Source organism: Sciurus carolinensis, chromosome 9 (genome assembly GCF_902686445.1).
Source record: "Sciurus carolinensis chromosome 9, mSciCar1.2, whole genome shotgun sequence".
Taxonomy (NCBI): domain Eukaryota; kingdom Metazoa; phylum Chordata; class Mammalia; order Rodentia; family Sciuridae; genus Sciurus; species Sciurus carolinensis.
In genome coordinates, this window is record NC_062221.1 from 111,285,115 (window position 1) to 111,304,992 (window position 19,878).

The following is a 19,878-nucleotide window of genomic DNA, read 5'->3' on the forward strand; positions in this document are numbered from 1 at the left end:
ATATGGAACTATTTCTGCTTCTGGAAGCAAATAGGTAAGAGGTTGCATATATCCTTATGGGTATTTCAAATATTACATTATCAGCATAAGAATTGAGATTGATATTTTTGCTATCATCCAGTGGAGATATTTGTCCCATATACCTAAAACCATAGTAACTCACTGTTAAAGAGAACTAAACTTGACTGCTGTTACTTGAGATTGAACAATAATTTAAGAGAAGACCCTGACTGGCCCCTCTGGGGTTGACAAGAATACTGTACTATACCTGGCACAGGATGGACAAGCTAGAGAAGTCTTTTCTTATCCACTCATTCATCCACCAGATAATAATACATCCCCTGCTAGGCCAGGCTTCAGGTTTGGTAACTGGGGAACAGCAAGCAGCTTAAGTTCCTTGGAAAGTGGTGGGAGATGAAGCTAGCCAGATGGTCAGTGGCAAGACTATGAAGGACCTGTGTTTTATGTCAAGGAATGTGAGCTCTGTCCTCAGGATGATGGAGAGCTGTTTAGGATCTTAAGCAAGAGAGAAACCTTTGTAATAAAATATATGGAAGATCATGTTGGTAGATCTATGAAAGATGAAATAGAAGAGAACATGAAGCAATGAGTTAGGTCAAAGGGTTATTTATAAGAAATTCTTTCATCTTAAACCGACACAGTGATTCTGGAGATATTGAAAAAGGGATACACTGAAGAGGTTCAAAACTGGGTAATCAATCAGGTATGAAGGATGAAAAAGAAAGGTCCAGAAAGATTCTTAACTGTCCATTTAACAATATTGAACATATTGGTAGGTAAAATGTGGGTACAGTTGTGTAAGTGTATATAAAGTAGTAAGTATGATGGGACTGGGAGATAGCTCTGTTGGCAGAGTGCTTGCCTCACAAGCATGAGGTCCAGGGTTCAATCCCCAGCACCATAAAAAAAAAAAAAAAAAAAAAAAAGTAAGAGGAAAAATAGACTTCTTATACTCAAGCCATTAAGGTTTGTGCCATTTGAATTCAAAATAATTCTGAATTAATAAGATAAAGGAAGTCCTTGAAAGGAAAATAAAAAATAAAATATCTGTATATGTAATCCTTGGATATAAAATATTTAAAGCAGGAATCAAAAGAACCATCTTAAGATTTGATAAAGAATTTTCATAAATTAAATTAGATGTTTTAAAAATTAAGATGCTAAAGTCATGTTCATTAAAGATAGGAATAAGAGGGACTTGGCAATATTAATAATCAGTAAGAGAAATTATGCATGTTGAAGAGGAACCGATAGAACCATTACCTGTGTACATTTTGCAATTTATAAAAATACAGAACAATAACTTTGATAATTGATAACTGCAAATAAAACAAGAAATAAATAGGATTGCTGCAATGTTAGTGGTAATGGAGCATGAGGAACTTTAGGAAAAATTATGGTAAATTCATATATTGAAAGTCTATTAAGTCATTGGAAGCGTAAAGTTGTCTATCTAATATGGAATATTATCACAACATTATGCTGTGTATAAAATAAATTGTGAGACAGCACATGAAACTATTTCCATTAAAATATAATGTTTTTCCAGGCAAAGATTTTGTGTGCCTCCTTTAACATGTATCAAACACAACATTGCAATATATTATTAATCTGAGGAGCAAACTTTACTTTAGAGGTGCCACAAAGCTAAGTGGTCTCTTCCTCCAGGACCCTTAAGGATTTTTCGATTATCTTATGTGTTCTAAGCTCCATTGTATTATAAGGGAAGCACCTGATTTATAGTTTCAAGAAGAAGCAAGATGCAGGATCCCCTGCTGCTGTTCTGATGAGCGCAGCAGGATGGAGAACTTCAGGTTGATCCTTCTCTCTTTCCTTCTGCCCTCAAGCAGAGTCCAGTTGCTTAGCAACTGGATAACCACGGGAGGGTATCTGGTACAGGAGTTTTGGAAGCCTGATTTTGGCTCATGGTATAAAATGCAATTCAGTTGATAGGAAAAAGGATGGATGCCAAGATAACTAAGATGAAATCACTTGCATGCACATGACACATCAAGACGAGTTTTACACTGGACTATCTTTGGTTACGTCTTCCAACAAAATAAAAGGAATGTACTGATACACTGGCGTTTGCTCACAAGTTTTAAAGCATTATTCTAAGAATTTCCATATCACCCTCTCCTACAAATATCTCTAAATTATATTATTCAGTATTCATATTGTCTTATATTAATTATAAACTCACCTTCTGCTTTGCAATTTTATCACTGTGTGCAGAAAACAGTATTTTAAAACTGTAGGTTTGACAAAAAATATATATATATTTATATAATATATATATATATTATAATATTTATATATTTATATAATATATATATTATTATAATATTAATATATATATATATATTTTTTAAATCCAAGGAAATTTTTTTGTAAGAATTGCTTTTCAATTTCCTTAATTATGCTTTATTTCCAGGAAATATGAGATCTGGACAAAAAATGAGTATTAAAGATTAAAGAATTTGTACAGTGGAAATATGTTGCTAGAAGCCTTGCATTTGTAGTGGCTAGTGTTACAAGCCAAAGCAAACTAAGCCCCTTTCAGACACAGGTTGTAAAAGTAACAAAGAAGTCTCTTTGTTTGCCTCTTTTGTATCAAAATCATCTACATATAAATTAAAAGCTACAAAGTTTCCCAAAATAAGATAACAGAACAATCTAGTTAGTTGATAAGTGAGCCCACTCAATACCTGTTAATGTCCAAAGAGATTATACTATGAACCTCTGTATAATTAGAATAAATATGTATGAAAATCTTGATCTATTGAACAACAAGGCCGCTTAATTTTAAGACATGTCAAAAACCAGGTCACTGTTTTTTCCATGGTATCACCTTATGTCTAACTACATATTGAAAATCAGGGAGAAATCTCCAGGGCTATTTGCTTACTATTTATCAATTAGGTTAGAGTTCTTCTGAATGGGTTTATCCCTAATTATATAACTGCAGCATGATCACAGGCAATGTCTTTGCCAATGCAATTAACATTTTTTTTTTCTGTGAGATTAACGATTTGAATCACCTGCATAACTTGCTTACAAGGTTAATCTCTCTTGAGACAATTGTGTTGTTTGCCAGTGTGTTACCCTGTAGAGCACAGCTCTCAAGTAGTCCTGTCAATTTATGTTCTAAATTAGCATACTGGAAAATCCAACTTTATATGTAGCTATAATAAAATCAACCGCCAATTCTCATTGTAGTTACATCAATAGTTTTAGGAAAGCAAAATACTCAATTTAGCACAAAATACCATAAGTTTGAAACTCAATTGCACAATATCACTTTAAGCTTCCTTTATATGCTACAATGAAGAAAATTAAGTACCCAGGTGACACATTTTGTTATAACAGTCTGCAGTCATTAAAAATGGTTGTATAGTTGCCAATGGCCATGCCATGGCCGCTCTTTCTAGGATAACCTTAGCAATTTAAAAATAAACTTTGCTTGACATTTTAGCAGTAGTGTTGTGGCAATAATTACATGGGTAGAGTTCTTTAAGTCCTGTAAGAAGAAAACTATGCAATAAAAGGACATTAGAACTAACCACTGCTTGTAAACCTTGCCTTGACTTTAGCTGCCTGAGCAAGACCTGCCACGCTGCAGTGTCTATTAAACGAGGAAATCAGACATCTGGCCCAGTAGAAATCTTTTTACTTAACTGGGCATGTAGGAGGGGAGAGTGGGTTTTATAGCCACTGAATGTGATTAATGTGCCCTTCCAAAAAAACATTGGAGGATAATGATCAGGCCACCTGAATATGATTAAGTAAATCCTGGCTACATTCATTTCTTTCTGCCAAGAATTTCCTTTATCTGAGGGAAATCACCCTAGAAGCAAAGCCCAACATAGGTAAATGTTCTTGGAGGAAATAAAATGCCTCTCTCACCATATTTTAGAGGCAAAGTTTCATATTAGTGCTGACAACATGATATGAGAGTCAGCCTGAGAGCAGAGGCATTGTCTATGCATCACTATATTTAAGCACTTAGACAGGGTTTAGCACATGGTAGATACTTGAGAAATGTACTCAAGAGGAACTATATTGTTCCTAACAATCATGCTGGATTTTAATAACACCTTATGTTCTGAATTCTTACATGAAAGTCACAGAATATAAACAAAATGTATTTCTTATGGTTTTGTTTGAGCTCTTTCTTCATAATTTTGTCTTTACTTTCAACTCCTCTCAGTCCATCAAAAGTTACCTTACACCATTACAGAAAATCATCACCAACCCCAATCTCTGTCCTCATTCCCAGTGAAATGGCTACACCAGAACCTGGGCATCCTACAGTGAAAATCATCAGCTGTACGTCAGTATTTTCATACAGCATAGAATTTTTAGTGGACAGCAATTAAATATGAATGAATCTCAATAAAACACATGCTATTTGAAAAAAGTTTTCAGTATTTAAAAAAATATATATAATAAACAATGCAAGAGAGGGCAGGCAGAAAGAAACTAAGAAGAAATAAAGGCAGGAAAACGTCATGAAAAACTACTTCAAAACAGTGTTATTAAAATTGTGTGAAACAAGAGAGGTTAAAACACATGAAACAAGAACAGGATATATCAATAGGAAAAAATAGAGAAAAGAAAGACATAGTAGGTTTAACATTTATTTAATAAATACATGTTTGACAGAGAAATTAATAGAAAAGAGAAACATTTTCATTTTGTTTGAGGAAGAGATTTTACATTTGATTGAGATTGCTTACCAAGAGTATAAACTAGGAAAAAAAAAAATAGTTCCAAACCAAGGCACAAGATTGAAATGTGTCTGAACACTGAGATAAGGAGACAGCACTTTCTGTTGGAAAGAGAAACAAAAGAAAAAAGAAAAAGAAAAGTAATTACATACAAAAATAAAGCAATCAGAATCTCATTGGACTTCTCAAGAACAACATAGGAAGTTAAATTATATTGGAGTGACAACATCAATATTCTGAACAACAAAAAAAGCTTTACAATACAATTCTGCATCTTAAGTTCTAGAGAGATTAACAGCATTTTGGTGTGAAATGTGCTCCAGGCTCCGGTGAAGCAGAAAGCAAGAAAGAACATTTTTGACTTAGAGGAACTACTCAGTAAAGACACAGGAGAAAATGCAGGATCCAGCATCAAAGAAAAGCAAGACAAAATCAGGATGAAGTTTGTGGGACATACCTAAATGCTGTCCAGACCAGTCAGATTGGAAAGGAGGCCTGGTTCCCCCCAGGAAGGACATATTGAGGAGGACATTTAATCACTGTACTGTGAAAAATAGAATTTAGAATATTTTTGAATTTCTATTAGAGATATCAAGAGTTTATGATAGGAGTAGACAGACATAATTATGGAAAAAATTGATTTATTATTAATTCAAAAGAACAGGTACAGTACAGGAAGATAAATGTGATTATGAGTGTAATACAGAGCTTGCAGTTCAAAATATTTACAAGGATATAATAGCTCAAATTTTGACTATTAATATAACTAATATTTCTTTAGTGAGTACACTGAAAAGTCGGGGGAAAAACAAACTGGAAACGAGAAGGGGAAGAAGATGTAAGTGGCCAAATTATCATCTTCTGAAATAGAAAGTAAAATAAAGTAGGTGATTAACAAATCAATAAATAATAAGTATATGTTTAGACATACAGAAATAAATTCCAGAGAAAGAAGAAAATAGAATTGCAGAAATATTCAAGTTGAAGAGCGTGTGTGTGTGTGTGTGTGTGTGTGTGTGTGTGTGTGTTGGGGAACTTATGTGAGAAGATATTTCTGTATTTCATTATGGTTTGCAATACTTATGACTTATGTTAGAATTGTTATGCATACAATCTATTTTCATACATTGCTTTGATAAACATTCAAAAATTATTTGGAAAATTTCATGTTATTTTGGGTTATTTTGTGAATAACAGTTCAATTTTGGAGAGCAGATATCTGAAATCTATCCAGGCTTAGAAATTTAATGATATACTTTGACTTTCATTTCTCTGCCTTCAGGATCTTTAGGACTCAACATAGGTAAAATTCCTGAAGAGTGTTCTTTGTATTGGTGTCCAGACTATGCCATAGATTTTAAGTGTTATTTTAGACCATGACATAAAATTCTAATTTTTAGAATTGACAGTATCCATTTAGCTAGAATTTTATGAACAGCAAATATTGCAAAAGACAAATATCATGACTTTTTCATGAAGTATGGTAGAATAACCTTTTGAAAATTAGGATACACTGATCATGATGTTGTCCAAAGAGCATTTTTAAAAAATAATTTAAAATTTCAAACTATAATACTTCTAAGTCTATTTTCTGAAAAATCAAAATGCCTGAAGATTGGAGAAATCTTTTTTTCTGGCAATATATCTCAAAAAGTGGTCATTGTATAGGAAAATACCCTTTATTCCTTTCTTTGTGCTCCTTGCCAATTGTAAGTGAATTATATTTCTTAAACAACCAAAAATCTGTATAACGTATCTTAAAGATGGAGTTTGAAAGACAGTTAAAAGCAGCTATAACTACAGAGTGGTTATGGTAGCCAGTTTCAAGTGGAATTGCTGTTATCTAAAAATAATGTTGAGAAGGTAGAGTGTGAAATGTAGTCAGGTGTATAAACAGTAGTTCAGAAGTGATAATATTTAACAATGATGAAATATAATGAGGTTTACTAGAAATCATGCCCTGGATGTAAAAGCAGCAGAATGAGATAAAGAAGGCCTCATCATGAGTAGCACACCATTTATTTCATGTTCTCTGGGAAGAGGGAGTCAAAGTTCAGGAAGAGCCTCTTGCACAATACTTGTCCTTGGTTTGGACTATCATTTCTGTGTTGCCATTTTTTTTTTCTGAGTTTGGATGTTGTTTTCTTATCAAAATTGGAATTTTAGCTTTTGCCTCAACATAATATTGTACTTATAAGCCCTCAGGTTAGTTTGACTAGTTTACACCATCAGATAAACGTTTCTCAGGTTCCTAAATCAATTCTTCCAGAGGAACTGCCTCAGGACAAATTCAATCTCTTTGGTTGATAGCTATTTTCAAAATAATTTAGAAGTTGCCCCATAACTCTTGACATGTTTAAGGATCTCTTGCAGTTCTCATCATGTCTTTAGGGAAAGTAGGGTAAATATTTCATAATATAGGCACATTACTGGTAAGTCTAATTGCTTGGGTAATGACATTAAACCCTCTTAATTTCCTTCTGAATGCAGTCAGTGATGCTATAATGCAGTGTTTTTCTATCCCAAAGCTTGTGGTAGTTACAGAAAAATAGCAGTGAGTGTTTCTTTAAATAGAAGAGCTCTCCTTGTGGGTTTTCAGTGCTAATGTTCAGTGACCACTAATTTCATATCTTATCAGGCAAAACTGTATTTTATTCATTATAGAGAGAAGCACGTTTGAAACTCTTACAGAGATGACTGCATAAAATCTAGGGGCAAACTGATACTTGTCTGAGCTCTGCGTGACAGAAATTTACATGCATACTTGGAACATTTTATTTTTCCTATTCAATTCCTTTAATGAATTATGGGATTTCTCCTGGCTTTGTCATTTGGGATTCCAAGCTGCCTAGTATCCACAGGGAATATTATCAGAGATTACTCAGTACTCAGAGTGATTGAAAAGAGAGGCCTGCACTCTGGTACATATTCATAAAGCACAACCTTAACTCTTGAACTGTAATAGAAACGGCAATATGTCTCTTTCCATCACGACATGCTCATTCTACCACAGAAAGCTCCGCACAAGAGCAAAAGAAGTTTCTCTAGGAACCCATGTAGGACTTTGATGCTGTACTTGTGCATGTCCTAGAGTGACAACCACAAATAGAGATTTTATCATATTGTGCATAAAATCAGGGTGTTATTTAACTGGTACAGAAAAGCAATTTTAAAATCACAATCTCTTGTACTTTATAAAAATCCCATAGTATCTGCAAGCAGTAAAAATTTTTATTAAGGTACAGTTATATACACACATAAACTATATATATCTGTGTGCATCTATGTGCATAAATGCATATAAACATATGTGTATATATACATACACCTGATTTATATGCAAATATATATGCAAATATATATATATGTACATATATATGTGTGTGTGTATATATATATATATATATATATATATATTTGCACACCTACCTGTATTCACCTGATACCTGATAAATGCTTCAAAGTAGATAAGTAATAAACTTCAGGGGATGTAATAGCTCAAATAGATTTTGAGAAACAACAAATCTTCATTTTGATAAAAGAAAAAAAATCAATATGTTCTAAGAATAAAGTTGATAAATTAATGCTTCAAAAAAAAGTTTAGACATCAAAATTTTCACTAAGAAGACAAAAAAGAAAAAAGACAATTCCAGTTATTGAATATCATAAGTGATGAGTAGTTATTCATATATGGCTTGGGTTTAGAGTTAGCAAAATATTTTTAAACAAAGGAAATGTAGATTATAAATAGCAATTTAGAATTTAAGAGTTTTACCAAAGACAGTCAGCTCTGCTGGATCACTGTCTCTTTCTCCCACCATATTGGTGCCAACACAGGTGTACATTCCTGCATCACTTTTTCTGGTATTGGATATCATCAGTTTCCCACCACGAATCTGTAAAAATATCAATAAAAAGGAAAAGAAACAGGAAAGGAAAGAAAAGGACGTTAATAGTTTTGAATACTTAAGCACATTAGCTTTCAAAAGAAAATAGCTGCATCTTAGACCCAAAACTCTCTCACTATTTTGGCATATGCTCATTTTATTTCTCAATTCAACTTTAGTATAAGTCTCTATATTTTCTTCCTAGAGAACATGTCTTTGAAACAGTCTTTCTCTGTCTTGCCTGGTCATATTTTGCATCTTGTGACTGTCCCCACGAAATCCCCAGGGATTTGTTTTCACACTGAGATGCTGCTGATGAATTGCTGTTGTCATTTGTCATCAAAAAATAATATGAGATATCTGTTTTGGATAATATAATAAAATCTAGCTGATTTAAAAGGATTCATCAAGTATTTATCGAGTACTTAAAAGGACTGGGCAGGGTTCTAGGTATTTGGGATATACTGATAAACTAAATAGTGAAAATCAGTTCCCTAGTGAACCTTATATTTCAATTATTAGCATTAATCATCTTTGCATCTTAATTTTACTTAAGAAATAATTTTTGGATGAAGGGTAGGTTGGCAAAAATAAAACGTAAAATGATATGTAAGAATTGATATAAACTATTTACATCTATTAGTGCTCTCTAAATATTCTTAAAGAGAAAAATGTGTTGACTGAAAAAAATACAATAATAATAAAATGGCTGCTAAGAGAACATTAATTCAGAGTTAGAATTTTAGTAAGTGTATTGTTATATCTTTTTTCCCATTTCCCCTTTTTTTGTATGAATATAATTCAACAATCTTAAATTTATGTGATTATGGGTTCTTATGGAAATAAGAACATGTTGATTTCTTCCATTATTTTAGATTTTTCATTGGTAAACAAAACTCATGTAGGTTTATTCATTGGAAATTGTATGTCATAATGGGAGGCTATAAAAATGGTCATGAAGGCCTTTTCACTTTCCCTTGAAACAGAACTTGGCAATATGACTTTACTTCACCAGTGAAACTGAAGCAAATGCTTCACCAGAAAAAAAGTTGCTTGCTCTTCTCTCCTCCCCCGAACCCAGACCCCCATTATATATCATCATCCACTTATAAGGGAAAATATTTGGCCTTTGATTCTTTTGGGATTGGCTTATTTCACTTAGCATGACAATGAATTAAAATGCAGTCTATAAAAAATTAAAAAAATAATAATTTTTTTAAAAAAGTTTTCTGCACATTGGGACTTTCCTTCTCTTGCTACAATTGGAACCCTAAGACCATGGAACCAAGCTGAGCTAGTCTTCTAGAAAATTAGAGACCAAGAAAAGAAGAAGTGAGGTTCTAACCGAAAGTCAGCTAATTTCCAGAGCCGAGTAAGATCATCCTAGATTATTTCAGCTTCCTGTTCACCTTTAAACAGGTCATGGAAAGATGAGAAAGTCTGGCAGAGACCAACCATGCTAACTTTGATCAGGACTATCAGTTTTCACAGAGTCACGGTCTAAATAAAATAGTTTTTATAAGTCACAAATTTCATGGTGATTTGTTACAGAGCAAAAGCACATTTTCAAAAGTTTGATACTCAAATCCAGACCATTGAGAACCAAATTCTCTTTGGCAATGTAGATTCTCATAATGTTAATGATAAGACCAGAAATATTCCACTACATATTTTGATCTCTTTTACTTCTGTGTTGTGATGTAATTTCCATGTGTACATACAAGAAATTTTCATTCACAATAAATATATTTTTAAAGACAACAAATACCTTTTAATTTTTTCATACCAGGGCTTGAACCCAGGAGCACTTAACCACTGAGCCATATCCCCAGCCCTTTTTATTTATTTTTTATGTTTTTTGTTGTGAGACAGGGTCTTACTGAGTTGCTTAGGGCCTCCCTGAAATGCTGAGGCTGGCTTTGAACTCGAGATCCTCCTGCCTCAGTCTCCTGAGCTGCTAGGATTTCAGGTATGGGTCACCGTACCTGACTATTTATTAATTTATTTATATTTATTCATTTATTTATTTACCTTGTGGTATGGGGCAGTGAACCAGGGGTACCCTACTATCAAGCTTCAGACTTCTTTATGTTTTTTTTTATTTTTCCAGATAGTCTCACTAAGTTGCTGAGGTTGGCCTCAAACTTCTGATCCTCTTGCCTCAGATTTCTGAGTCACTGGGATTATAAGTATATGCCAGTGTGCCTTGCAAATTTTATGAACAGTTGGTTGAAATACCACACTTCTTCAGGCAAATGAAAAATTATTTTAAATAAAATGCCTTTACTCTCAGTTCTTACAACTAAATATTACTAAATGACATCAGAGGAATTATATTCTATTTCAGTGGACTGGTTCTCACTTATAAATTTTTTCATATAAATAGTAAGTGGATTCTACAAAAACATGAACTATTAAATTTGTATATATTAATTCCCTTTGTTCTATACCTTTATGTAAAAGCATTTGAATCTTAATCAACTGTTGAATCTGGTAATCAACTTACATGAACTAAACTCCAAAATCAGTTATTTTTGTTTTTATTTATATATTTTAAATTTGCTTTAAAACTAACTCATTTTTAAAACTTTGCTGTTACAAATATTTAATTTGAAAAAGTGGAATAAATGAGATGTTCATCACCTCAGATTATTTCCTCTTATAATTTTGAAAATAGTACAAAATGAGAAATTGTACTAAGTTCAATGGTTTATGGTTATCACTCTAACACTCACTAACACATGTTAAAATGTAAATAATGAATAGAAGATATTGAAGAGCTAAGACATCAATAGCATACTGCAAAAAAACATTTACATATTCAGATTGAACAATTATTAATGTATACTTGATTTCTAAAACTTGTATCTTTTTGTGCTCTCATTCCCCAATTTAAGACTTTTAAGTCTTTTGAATACGGCATAAATGATAGTAATTAAGTACAATGTTATTAACAATAAATTAAAAACAATAAAATACATTCATTTTTAGATGTGAATTTCCATCTGTCTAGGTTGTCATTCTAATTTAACTCACACTTATTCTGTCTTCCTTGTCATCAATTCGAACTTTGTCTTTTTTCCAGTAGATGGTGGGTTCTGGGTGTCCCCGGGGAGGTTGGCACTCCAGGATTGCAGGCTCTCCAGCTGCCACTACAACATCTGTGGGGTTTTGCCGGAAATCATCTCGCAACACTGCAGAGAAACAATTACAGTAAAAGAAAATTCAATGACAGTAACTTTAGTTTTCTCTTACAAAAGGTAACAGCTTGTTCTAATAAAAAAGAAAAATTCTGAATATTTACTGAAAACACAGTCATGCTCATCTTAAAATATTCTAGAGTCAACTTAAATGCTCATCAAGAGAGGAACGACTGACTATATGGTCATATGTTTTTGCTCTAAAAACCAAGCTCAAAACTGAGATTATTCTAAGGACAATTATATGAGAAATATGTGATAAAGTCTTAAGATTTAATTACAAAAAGCAAGTTACAGAAAATCTCATGTGGCATGAGTCTAATTTCTATGAAGAAAAAGCCATACACATACATAATAAAGATATTAAAGTAAACGTCAAAGATGTTCCAAAACCTGGAGCAATGCATGTGTAAGTGGTTTGTGAGCATGTGTGTCATCCTCTGAGGGGAAATGGGGTGAGACTCTTTGAGAAAGTCCTTTCTCATGACATGAATATGGACAAGGTGCACACTGTCCTCATTACACTTTAGAAGACAGACCCATTGTTCACCCTTGCAACGCTCTAGCACCCACATACACAAGGCTCCGTTTTCATGCTCTTTGCATCTCCACCTGCAGAGTGACATCTGGGCAGCGTGACATTCAGGGCAGAGATATCCCTTGTAGCAGTTTTGCCAGTCTGAATTTCCCTCCTTTTATTAAGGAGAACAGCAGGTTGGACCTCCATTGTAACCTCAAAAAATCTGGCACGCATGGCTTTCCAAATGTCACCTATCTATGAGCCTGTGCTCTTCAGCTGCTGGCAAGATGAAAAACCTGCAGAAGTGACTTGGCCTATCAGATTGTAGCAACCTATATTTATTTGATAAATAAGGGCTAGGACTGTTTTTGAACACATTCAAAAGCAAAGTTGAGACCAACTAATGTACCATATATTCCAATTGTCTCCGCCTTTCCTAACTGCCTTCATTTTTCCTGTTCTTTGATATTCCAGTGCTGAGTAATTCAGTTTTAAAGTATTTAAGGGTAAAACAAGTCTTTATTATGTATACACATATATAAGGACATACCAGGGTTATTGCATATTATATATACAAAAAGATAAACACATTTATGCACACATCTATAAGTATATGTGTGTGTTGTGTGTGTGTGTGTGTGTATATACTGTCTGAAATCAGCATCAGGCAACTTGTTTTTGCCTGTTATGTAAATTATCTGCTGCAAATGGGGATTAGGTCAAACCAACCACCTTCCCTGTCCTGTAATGAGACCCTCTTCAGCACTCGGTTTCTTTGTTGTGCCAAGTCTGTAAGTTAATTGTCATCTCCAAATAAATAAAAATCTCTATCCTGAAAACAGCTCTAGAGAGGCAATCAAGTGACTTTTAGGGCTTTTCTGTTCTGTCTCTTCCCACATATCCTTTAAAATGGTTTTCCAACTTAATGAAGTCATGCCCCTTTAGGAGATTAGAGAACCATGTTTCCTATTGAAGCAACACTAGGAAAGAATTCAGCACAAATTGTTCAGTCAGCTTATCAACTGATTAATTTACTGCTTTCACTGTTAAGGAAATATGTTCCATTTTAGCACTGTGAACTGCATGCACATTTTGACTAATGGGCAAGAAAGGTGTGATTGATATGCATAAGTTTGCTACTGAATGAGTTGAGGGAAGTGTGCAATTAAGGGTGACATTCGTGCAAGTGGTAAAAAGGGGTTAACAATGTGTGGTTCTCTCTTGCAGGTATATCCTCCAGGGAGAGCAAGCTGGTGACTAATTTATATTCTAAATACAGAACAGCTGCCTATTTATTCAATGTTAAGAAGTGCAAAAATATGGTAACAGAGTGATGGGCCCCCCTATAATATCCGGTACTGGTAACAAATGGTGTTTTGGCAGACCCTCAATCTGGTTGAAAATGACACATCTGGCCAGTTGAAGAGCCTTCTCCTGCACTGGTCTCCCAACAAACACCATGCCAAAAAGCCTTTGATCGAATGATTCTCATGACCATTGCAAATCATTCAAAGGTGCAGTGTTGTACTGATATGCAACAATCCACATTAAAAAAAAATAATAATAAGCCCTTTAACACGGGGAATAAAATGAAGAAAAACATCATAACAAACTATAAGGACTGCTAGTCTTAAACAATATAACATGTGTTTATGCATTCACCAAAAAAAAAAAAAAAAGGAAAATTACTCCAATTTGCACATGAAGCCAAGAAATCTAACATTGACTGTAATTTTAGGCTTTCAGACTATTCACTCAGAGAGTAGGGTGAGATAATGATATAATTGGTACTGTACCCTCTTCAACTTGTAATATGCTCTTTGGGGTTTGTATATAATTCAGCTAATTCATTTGTGCCTAGTGATACCATTTCATTCTTGCTAAGTTGTCAGGTATATTTTGTTTCTTCTTTCTCGATCAAATGCCATTTTTAAGAGAAAACTGCAGTGAAAGGGCATCACTACAGAGATTCGATTATAAATAATTGTGACTTTCCTCTTTATAGCTCTCTCTCTTTGTCTCTCTCTCTTCTCTCAGATACTTCCTCTGATCTTGCAAGATGTCATGTGGCCCAATGGAGAGGCACACTTGGAAAGTATCCCAGGGTAGCCAACAGCCAGTCAGAAACTGAGATCCTCAGTCTAGTATACTCTGAAAACTCAAGTTGATACCAAGTGTTGTGGAAATTTATATAAGGCAATAGAAAATTTATGAGCCATAAAATAATACCCTAAAATAATAATTTAAAAAATAATACCTGAAAAAAGGCTTTATGTCTACTTGTGATGTTTGATCTTACTCGTCTGACGCCTACATCCTCATAGTCCCACATTCTTTTACTCACCAAGGCTTCCTCTGGCCTGAATCAATACTTTTCTGGATTTTACTTTTTAACCTCAGTTAAGGCAAATCATTACTCAGACATTTCCTTTTTAGTTTATTAAAATAAATTGAAAATAACATTAAGGAGAATAAGCTTCTGAAATACTAGAGTGTACATCGGCTTCCCAGTGAAGTCAATAGAAAAGCAAAGGGTAAAAACGCTATTGATAAAAGTATTTATACATAGCATCAGATAAAGAAAACCACTTTAAACGAACTAAATTGGTCGTGAGAAAGGTAATCTATAAAGGTATGATAATGATGAGCATGACTAGGAGCACAGAAAACCAAAGGCCACTGTGAGGACAGGAACACAAGGCTCCTTCCAAACAGAATTTGTGTGTGTGCATAAAAACTGTGGGAGCTCCTGGCCTAGTCATATCCAGATTTCTCAGGAGAACTGAACGTGAGGCCCAAGTATAGACTCATCTGGTGCCTGATTCACTTTATTAGTGCAAACTTTCAGTAAATCCTGACAATCAGGATACATGGGGACTTTCAGTATTGCATATAGATAATACATGAAATTATGTGCTGGTTTTTAAGAAGAAATGTTTTCTGGGTGCTGAGGACAGAACCAAGAGCCTTGATACACTACCACTAAGTGGCATAACCAGTTCCTAGAATTTTATTTAAGTTAATTTTTGGATCAAATAGCAGGGACACCAAAAGACACTTTTGATCTGTGTTTAAAATAACTGCCCCACAATTATAACTAAAATTTGTTGGGCACACACTATGTGCCAAACACACCACCCTGGATGTGAGTAGGGCATTTGAACACTACTTATTATAGGTAAGTATATTAGGTTTAAACCCAGTGTCTGACACTACACTCTGCAGATAATCAGGCTAAACTGATTTGTAACTTCATCTGCTTCCACTTATAATGTTCCCACTGTGCTAGTTCAGAATGTTCTTATACCTTCCTTGAATATCCTGTTTAACCTTTTCTTCTCTGATTTTCCTTTTAAATTCTTCATTGAAGCTATTATGAGCTTGCTAGAATGAAAATATGATCATATCAATTCTTTTCTCATACTTTTAAATGCCTCTGAGGATAAAATTCTATTTCTAATGTGACTTCATAGGTTGTTTAGAATTGGGTTCCTGCTTATATTTCCAGGTCATCACAGGCATATTTGTAATGTTTATGCCATAAGTAAATAGAGGAACAACTAATTATCATTGGCTTGTGATGATCTTTCTGCCTGAAAATATTTCCCTGCTTCTTGTTTGTGTTCCTAATTTTGATTATTCTTTTCTCAACATATATTAAAACTTGGGTGTTAGCCTCTGACTCACTCATCTGAATTTTTTTTTCTTTATACACTTATACCAAACTAGATAACTTTCCCAAAGGCTCCCATCTTGAGGGACAGCAGAAGAGTTAGTGAAGTCCTTCTTCATTGGTTGACAAAATTGATAAACTCCTCTTCAAGAATTATACCACAGTACCTTCATGTTATATGATCTGGACCACAATTTTTTTGATTTAATTTTAAAACGTCATTCATGAATAACTATTTCAGTTGGTAGGAGTTAAAGGATAGAATACTTGCCTTGACTACCTTCATGCTCTGAAATAATAGTCAGTTCAAGAAGTTCAGAAAGCAATCTGGAAACAAGGAAACTGTAGATTTCTGTACAACCACCAAAACAGGTAGCATAAATTATGCTATGAAATAATAAGTATTATAATAAGCCAAAAGGAACATGTTCACATTATTTCCTCAGTTCTACCAACACCAGCACTAGTACAGAGAATGCTCAGTTGTAATCCCAAACAGCATGAATCTCAAGACTTCCATTCTACTTGTGAGGAAAGCACCCCATCTTCTCCTGGACTATGTGGCTATTTTTAGCTGTCATACTGGGAGCTCCATTTCAGGATGAAAGAGAGCTTATGTACACTACATCATGAGCTAAAATAATCTGGGTTCTTGGTAATACAAATGGACAATTTAACTCCAAAAACTGTGCTAACTCTGGACTTTCTAGTTAGCTTCTCTTTCATATTGCAGACAGTCTAAATTAAGTTTTCCCTTCCAAGTGAAAATACCCCACTGATACAGCACAGTAATTCGATATTTTTGTGAGCTTTTATTGACTTAAACTTCAAATAAATGTTAGGGAGAATTGCCATTCACAGAAACCACTTCATTATAATTGATTTAATCGAACAAAATATGACCAGAACAAACTGGTCAGTAACCAGCTAAATGGCCTATATGATCTGATATTTGGGGAACGAGTCAGAAGTGGTTTCTTCTGCAAAGAAGTGGAATAGGAAAGAAAGAACTCAGAGGGGATACTTCCTGCTACTGCTGTGCAAGCTGACGCTCTGGCACCCCTGCTGCATGCTGGCAATTCCAAAATGAGAAGCTCTCAACCCCCACCTCCACTAAAACTCCCTGTATAAGCAAATTCACTCCACAAATGATCCAGATAAGCCAGTGGTATGAATTGGAGCATGTTGAATAAACAAGAATGCCCTGTGACTTGCTCATTTTCAAGTCACAGCATTTTATGAAGCCTGGTATTCTGCAGGGAATAAAATACACAAACACACAATTCACGCAAGAGGAATGGCCAGCTCCGAGTTTCTTAGCCAAGTCTTTATTCTCGAATGCTTTTTTTAGCCTTGTTCTGTCCTCACCCACAGTATAATTTGAAGTCCTGCTAAGAGTGCCAAGTCTTCCTTCATGTTTTCCATTAATGTTTAAAAGTTGCTGAAGGATTCTTAGAAATTGCATGGCAACATTGTGCTCTCTGTAATTTGTATCCGTAACCTCTGTAATGCATATGTTCTCCTTAGAGACCAAGTGTTGAGATCATTCATAAACTCTTGGATCACATGTGGCACTGCAAACTGGTGACATCTGACCACGGCAGACTCCAGGCCTGTCTCTGGCAATCATTTCCTTTGCTTTGCAGTGAAGGAGCCAGCATTTGGCATATCTTCAACACTTGCAAGTCCTATTTTTGGCAAAGTCTAACATTTGATATTTGACAGGGATCTGCATACCCCATCCATTAGCTTATGAGGAAGTTGTGGATTGAGGCTAATTAATGTTTAATCATTCCTCTTTTTTCCTCTCTCTCTCTTAAAGAGCCAGCATCTCCAAAAGTGTTCACGTGAGACTGATGTCTCCAGGGTCACAGAAATTGCAAAGGAATAGACTGAAGTTAAAGATTGTGCCCAATTCTAGTGTGTGAAAAGACCATGGTGTTTAACCATAATATTAAGCTAAACACCCTTAAGGTAATGCTTTCCTCCACTGTAAAACAAAAACTTCTCTCCATGCCCCCAAATATTCTGTACTAAGTCCAGTCTTGGTCACAAACATGCTTTTAACTCTGGAGAGTAGAAAATAGAACACTTTTAATTTAAAAGTCAGAACAGCATAGGCTAGCTTTAAAGACAAACCGCATTTAATACTATTGCTGTGTATGGTAACAGGAAGAGAATATCAGATTATTAGAATTTTACATTACTGCCTCTTATTTTCTTTGGATCTGAGTATTGATACTACTAGATAAATAAATATGTAAGTAAATAAATAATAAACAAGCACATTGATTTTATAGGATTTACATTTACAGGATAATTATAAACAACCATCTGTCTGCTTCTAGTTTTTCAATCTGGTTCATATCCCATGAGCCTCAAGTCTCCAGTAAAGTAGCCAAGCTATGAAGTATCAGGAAGGCTTGGTACAGGTGCTTGTAGAAAGCATTCTCTGAAAAATGGTTATTTCTCTCCAATCTGCACCCCTCATTTATTCCTCACGATTTGAAAAAAGAAAACAAAATTTGAAAGGATCAAAAATCATTCATATATATGAAATTTCAATTAAACCTATTTAAGTATATCTTTAAACTTAAAATGTACATACGTAAACATTTAAATTCAATCTTCAGGATTCATTACTCCCTTATAACTTCACCTGTCAATTTGCATAAAGAAAATGAGGAACGCTACCAAGTAAATATTAATGTGCTGCTTTATTCTGGATCCCAATAGTTTACTGCTCTCCTCCCACCTTGTTAGTTCTTATCTGAAGACATTAGTTTTTATAGCATCCCAACATTGCACAGTTCACAGAGGTACATTGTCTTAGCGGCATCTTCCTGTCATTCCTACCTCTCCTAGTATCAAAGCATTATTACTCTGATATTTCTCTCCCATGGTGTATTTTGATGTGCATGATCAACATGAATTACAATGCCAACTAACTGCCAGATGTCATGAGTTATAAACTCAATAGTCTAAGGATTATTACACATTAGGGCACCCTATAGTGCAAGGGTGTCCTGGAATTTATGTGTTATTTATTACCTATTGGCAGGGTCTCAAAGTAATCTCACCCCTGCTGATGAAATGAGGGTTGGAAGGAGAAGAAGGTCAAGGTCAACTTCCCTTGTCAAGAATGCTAGTTACTTTGAAACTACTGTTGCTTCATCTTTTTTCTCTGTACCTAAAATGCAACAAATCTCTGAATAAAGGAGAGACATAATATAATGCCTCTTTGGGTTTTCAACTTGATTCTGCTGAATTGACAATTTCCATTATTCCATTGTTTTCCGATACATTTTGTAACCTTAACTACTAAAGGCCTGTCTGATATAGAAGGTACTCAGGAATCTCACCCTAATCCTTGAACTTGAAAATGACCAATTTGAGTGTGCACTGTTTATTTTCCTCTTTTACACAGAACATGGACCAAAGGCTAACTTCACTAGACAACACTTGAAATTTGAATTTAAAAAAAATCAAGTCCCACACGTCTGGGTTTTTCAGTATTCCAATTTGTATATGTCCACATCCCAAAATGTGGGCATTACTCTGCACTGTCAATGAATTTTCCTGGAATGGATACAGTTTGATGTATTCTTCAGGTAGTGTTCTATGTGATTACTATATAACAAAATGCTTGAAGTATTTCCTAATCCAGGATGCAGCATGCTTATTTTTAAATTGGCTAGTTAAAAAAAGCTCTATCACCTCCCACCTTATCCCAAAGCTCTAGTAAGCCTCCTTCCTTTTGGCAACAAATGATTTCTGAATGCTGCAGTTTATATTCAGCATTCTCATTACTCATCCACCATAAATCTTCAAAAGCATCACCATGTTT

General features: G+C 34.4%; 1 protein-coding gene across 13 annotated transcripts in view; it reads right to left on the reverse strand.

Annotated features, from left to right (window-relative positions):
• Robo2 (roundabout guidance receptor 2) overlaps nt 1-19,878 on the reverse strand; it is a 1,215,662-nt gene that overhangs the window by 150,732 nt on the left and 1,045,052 nt on the right. For all 13 annotated transcript variants that reach the window (XM_047564678.1, XM_047564674.1, XM_047564667.1 and 10 more), the window contains exons 3-4: nt 11,675-11,832; nt 8,527-8,647 (exon numbers count right to left, since the gene is read on the reverse strand). In XM_047564678.1, the coding sequence (XP_047420634.1) occupies nt 8,527-8,647; nt 11,675-11,832 (279 nt within the window). The remainder of the gene's footprint in view (nt 1-8,526; nt 8,648-11,674; nt 11,833-19,878) is intronic.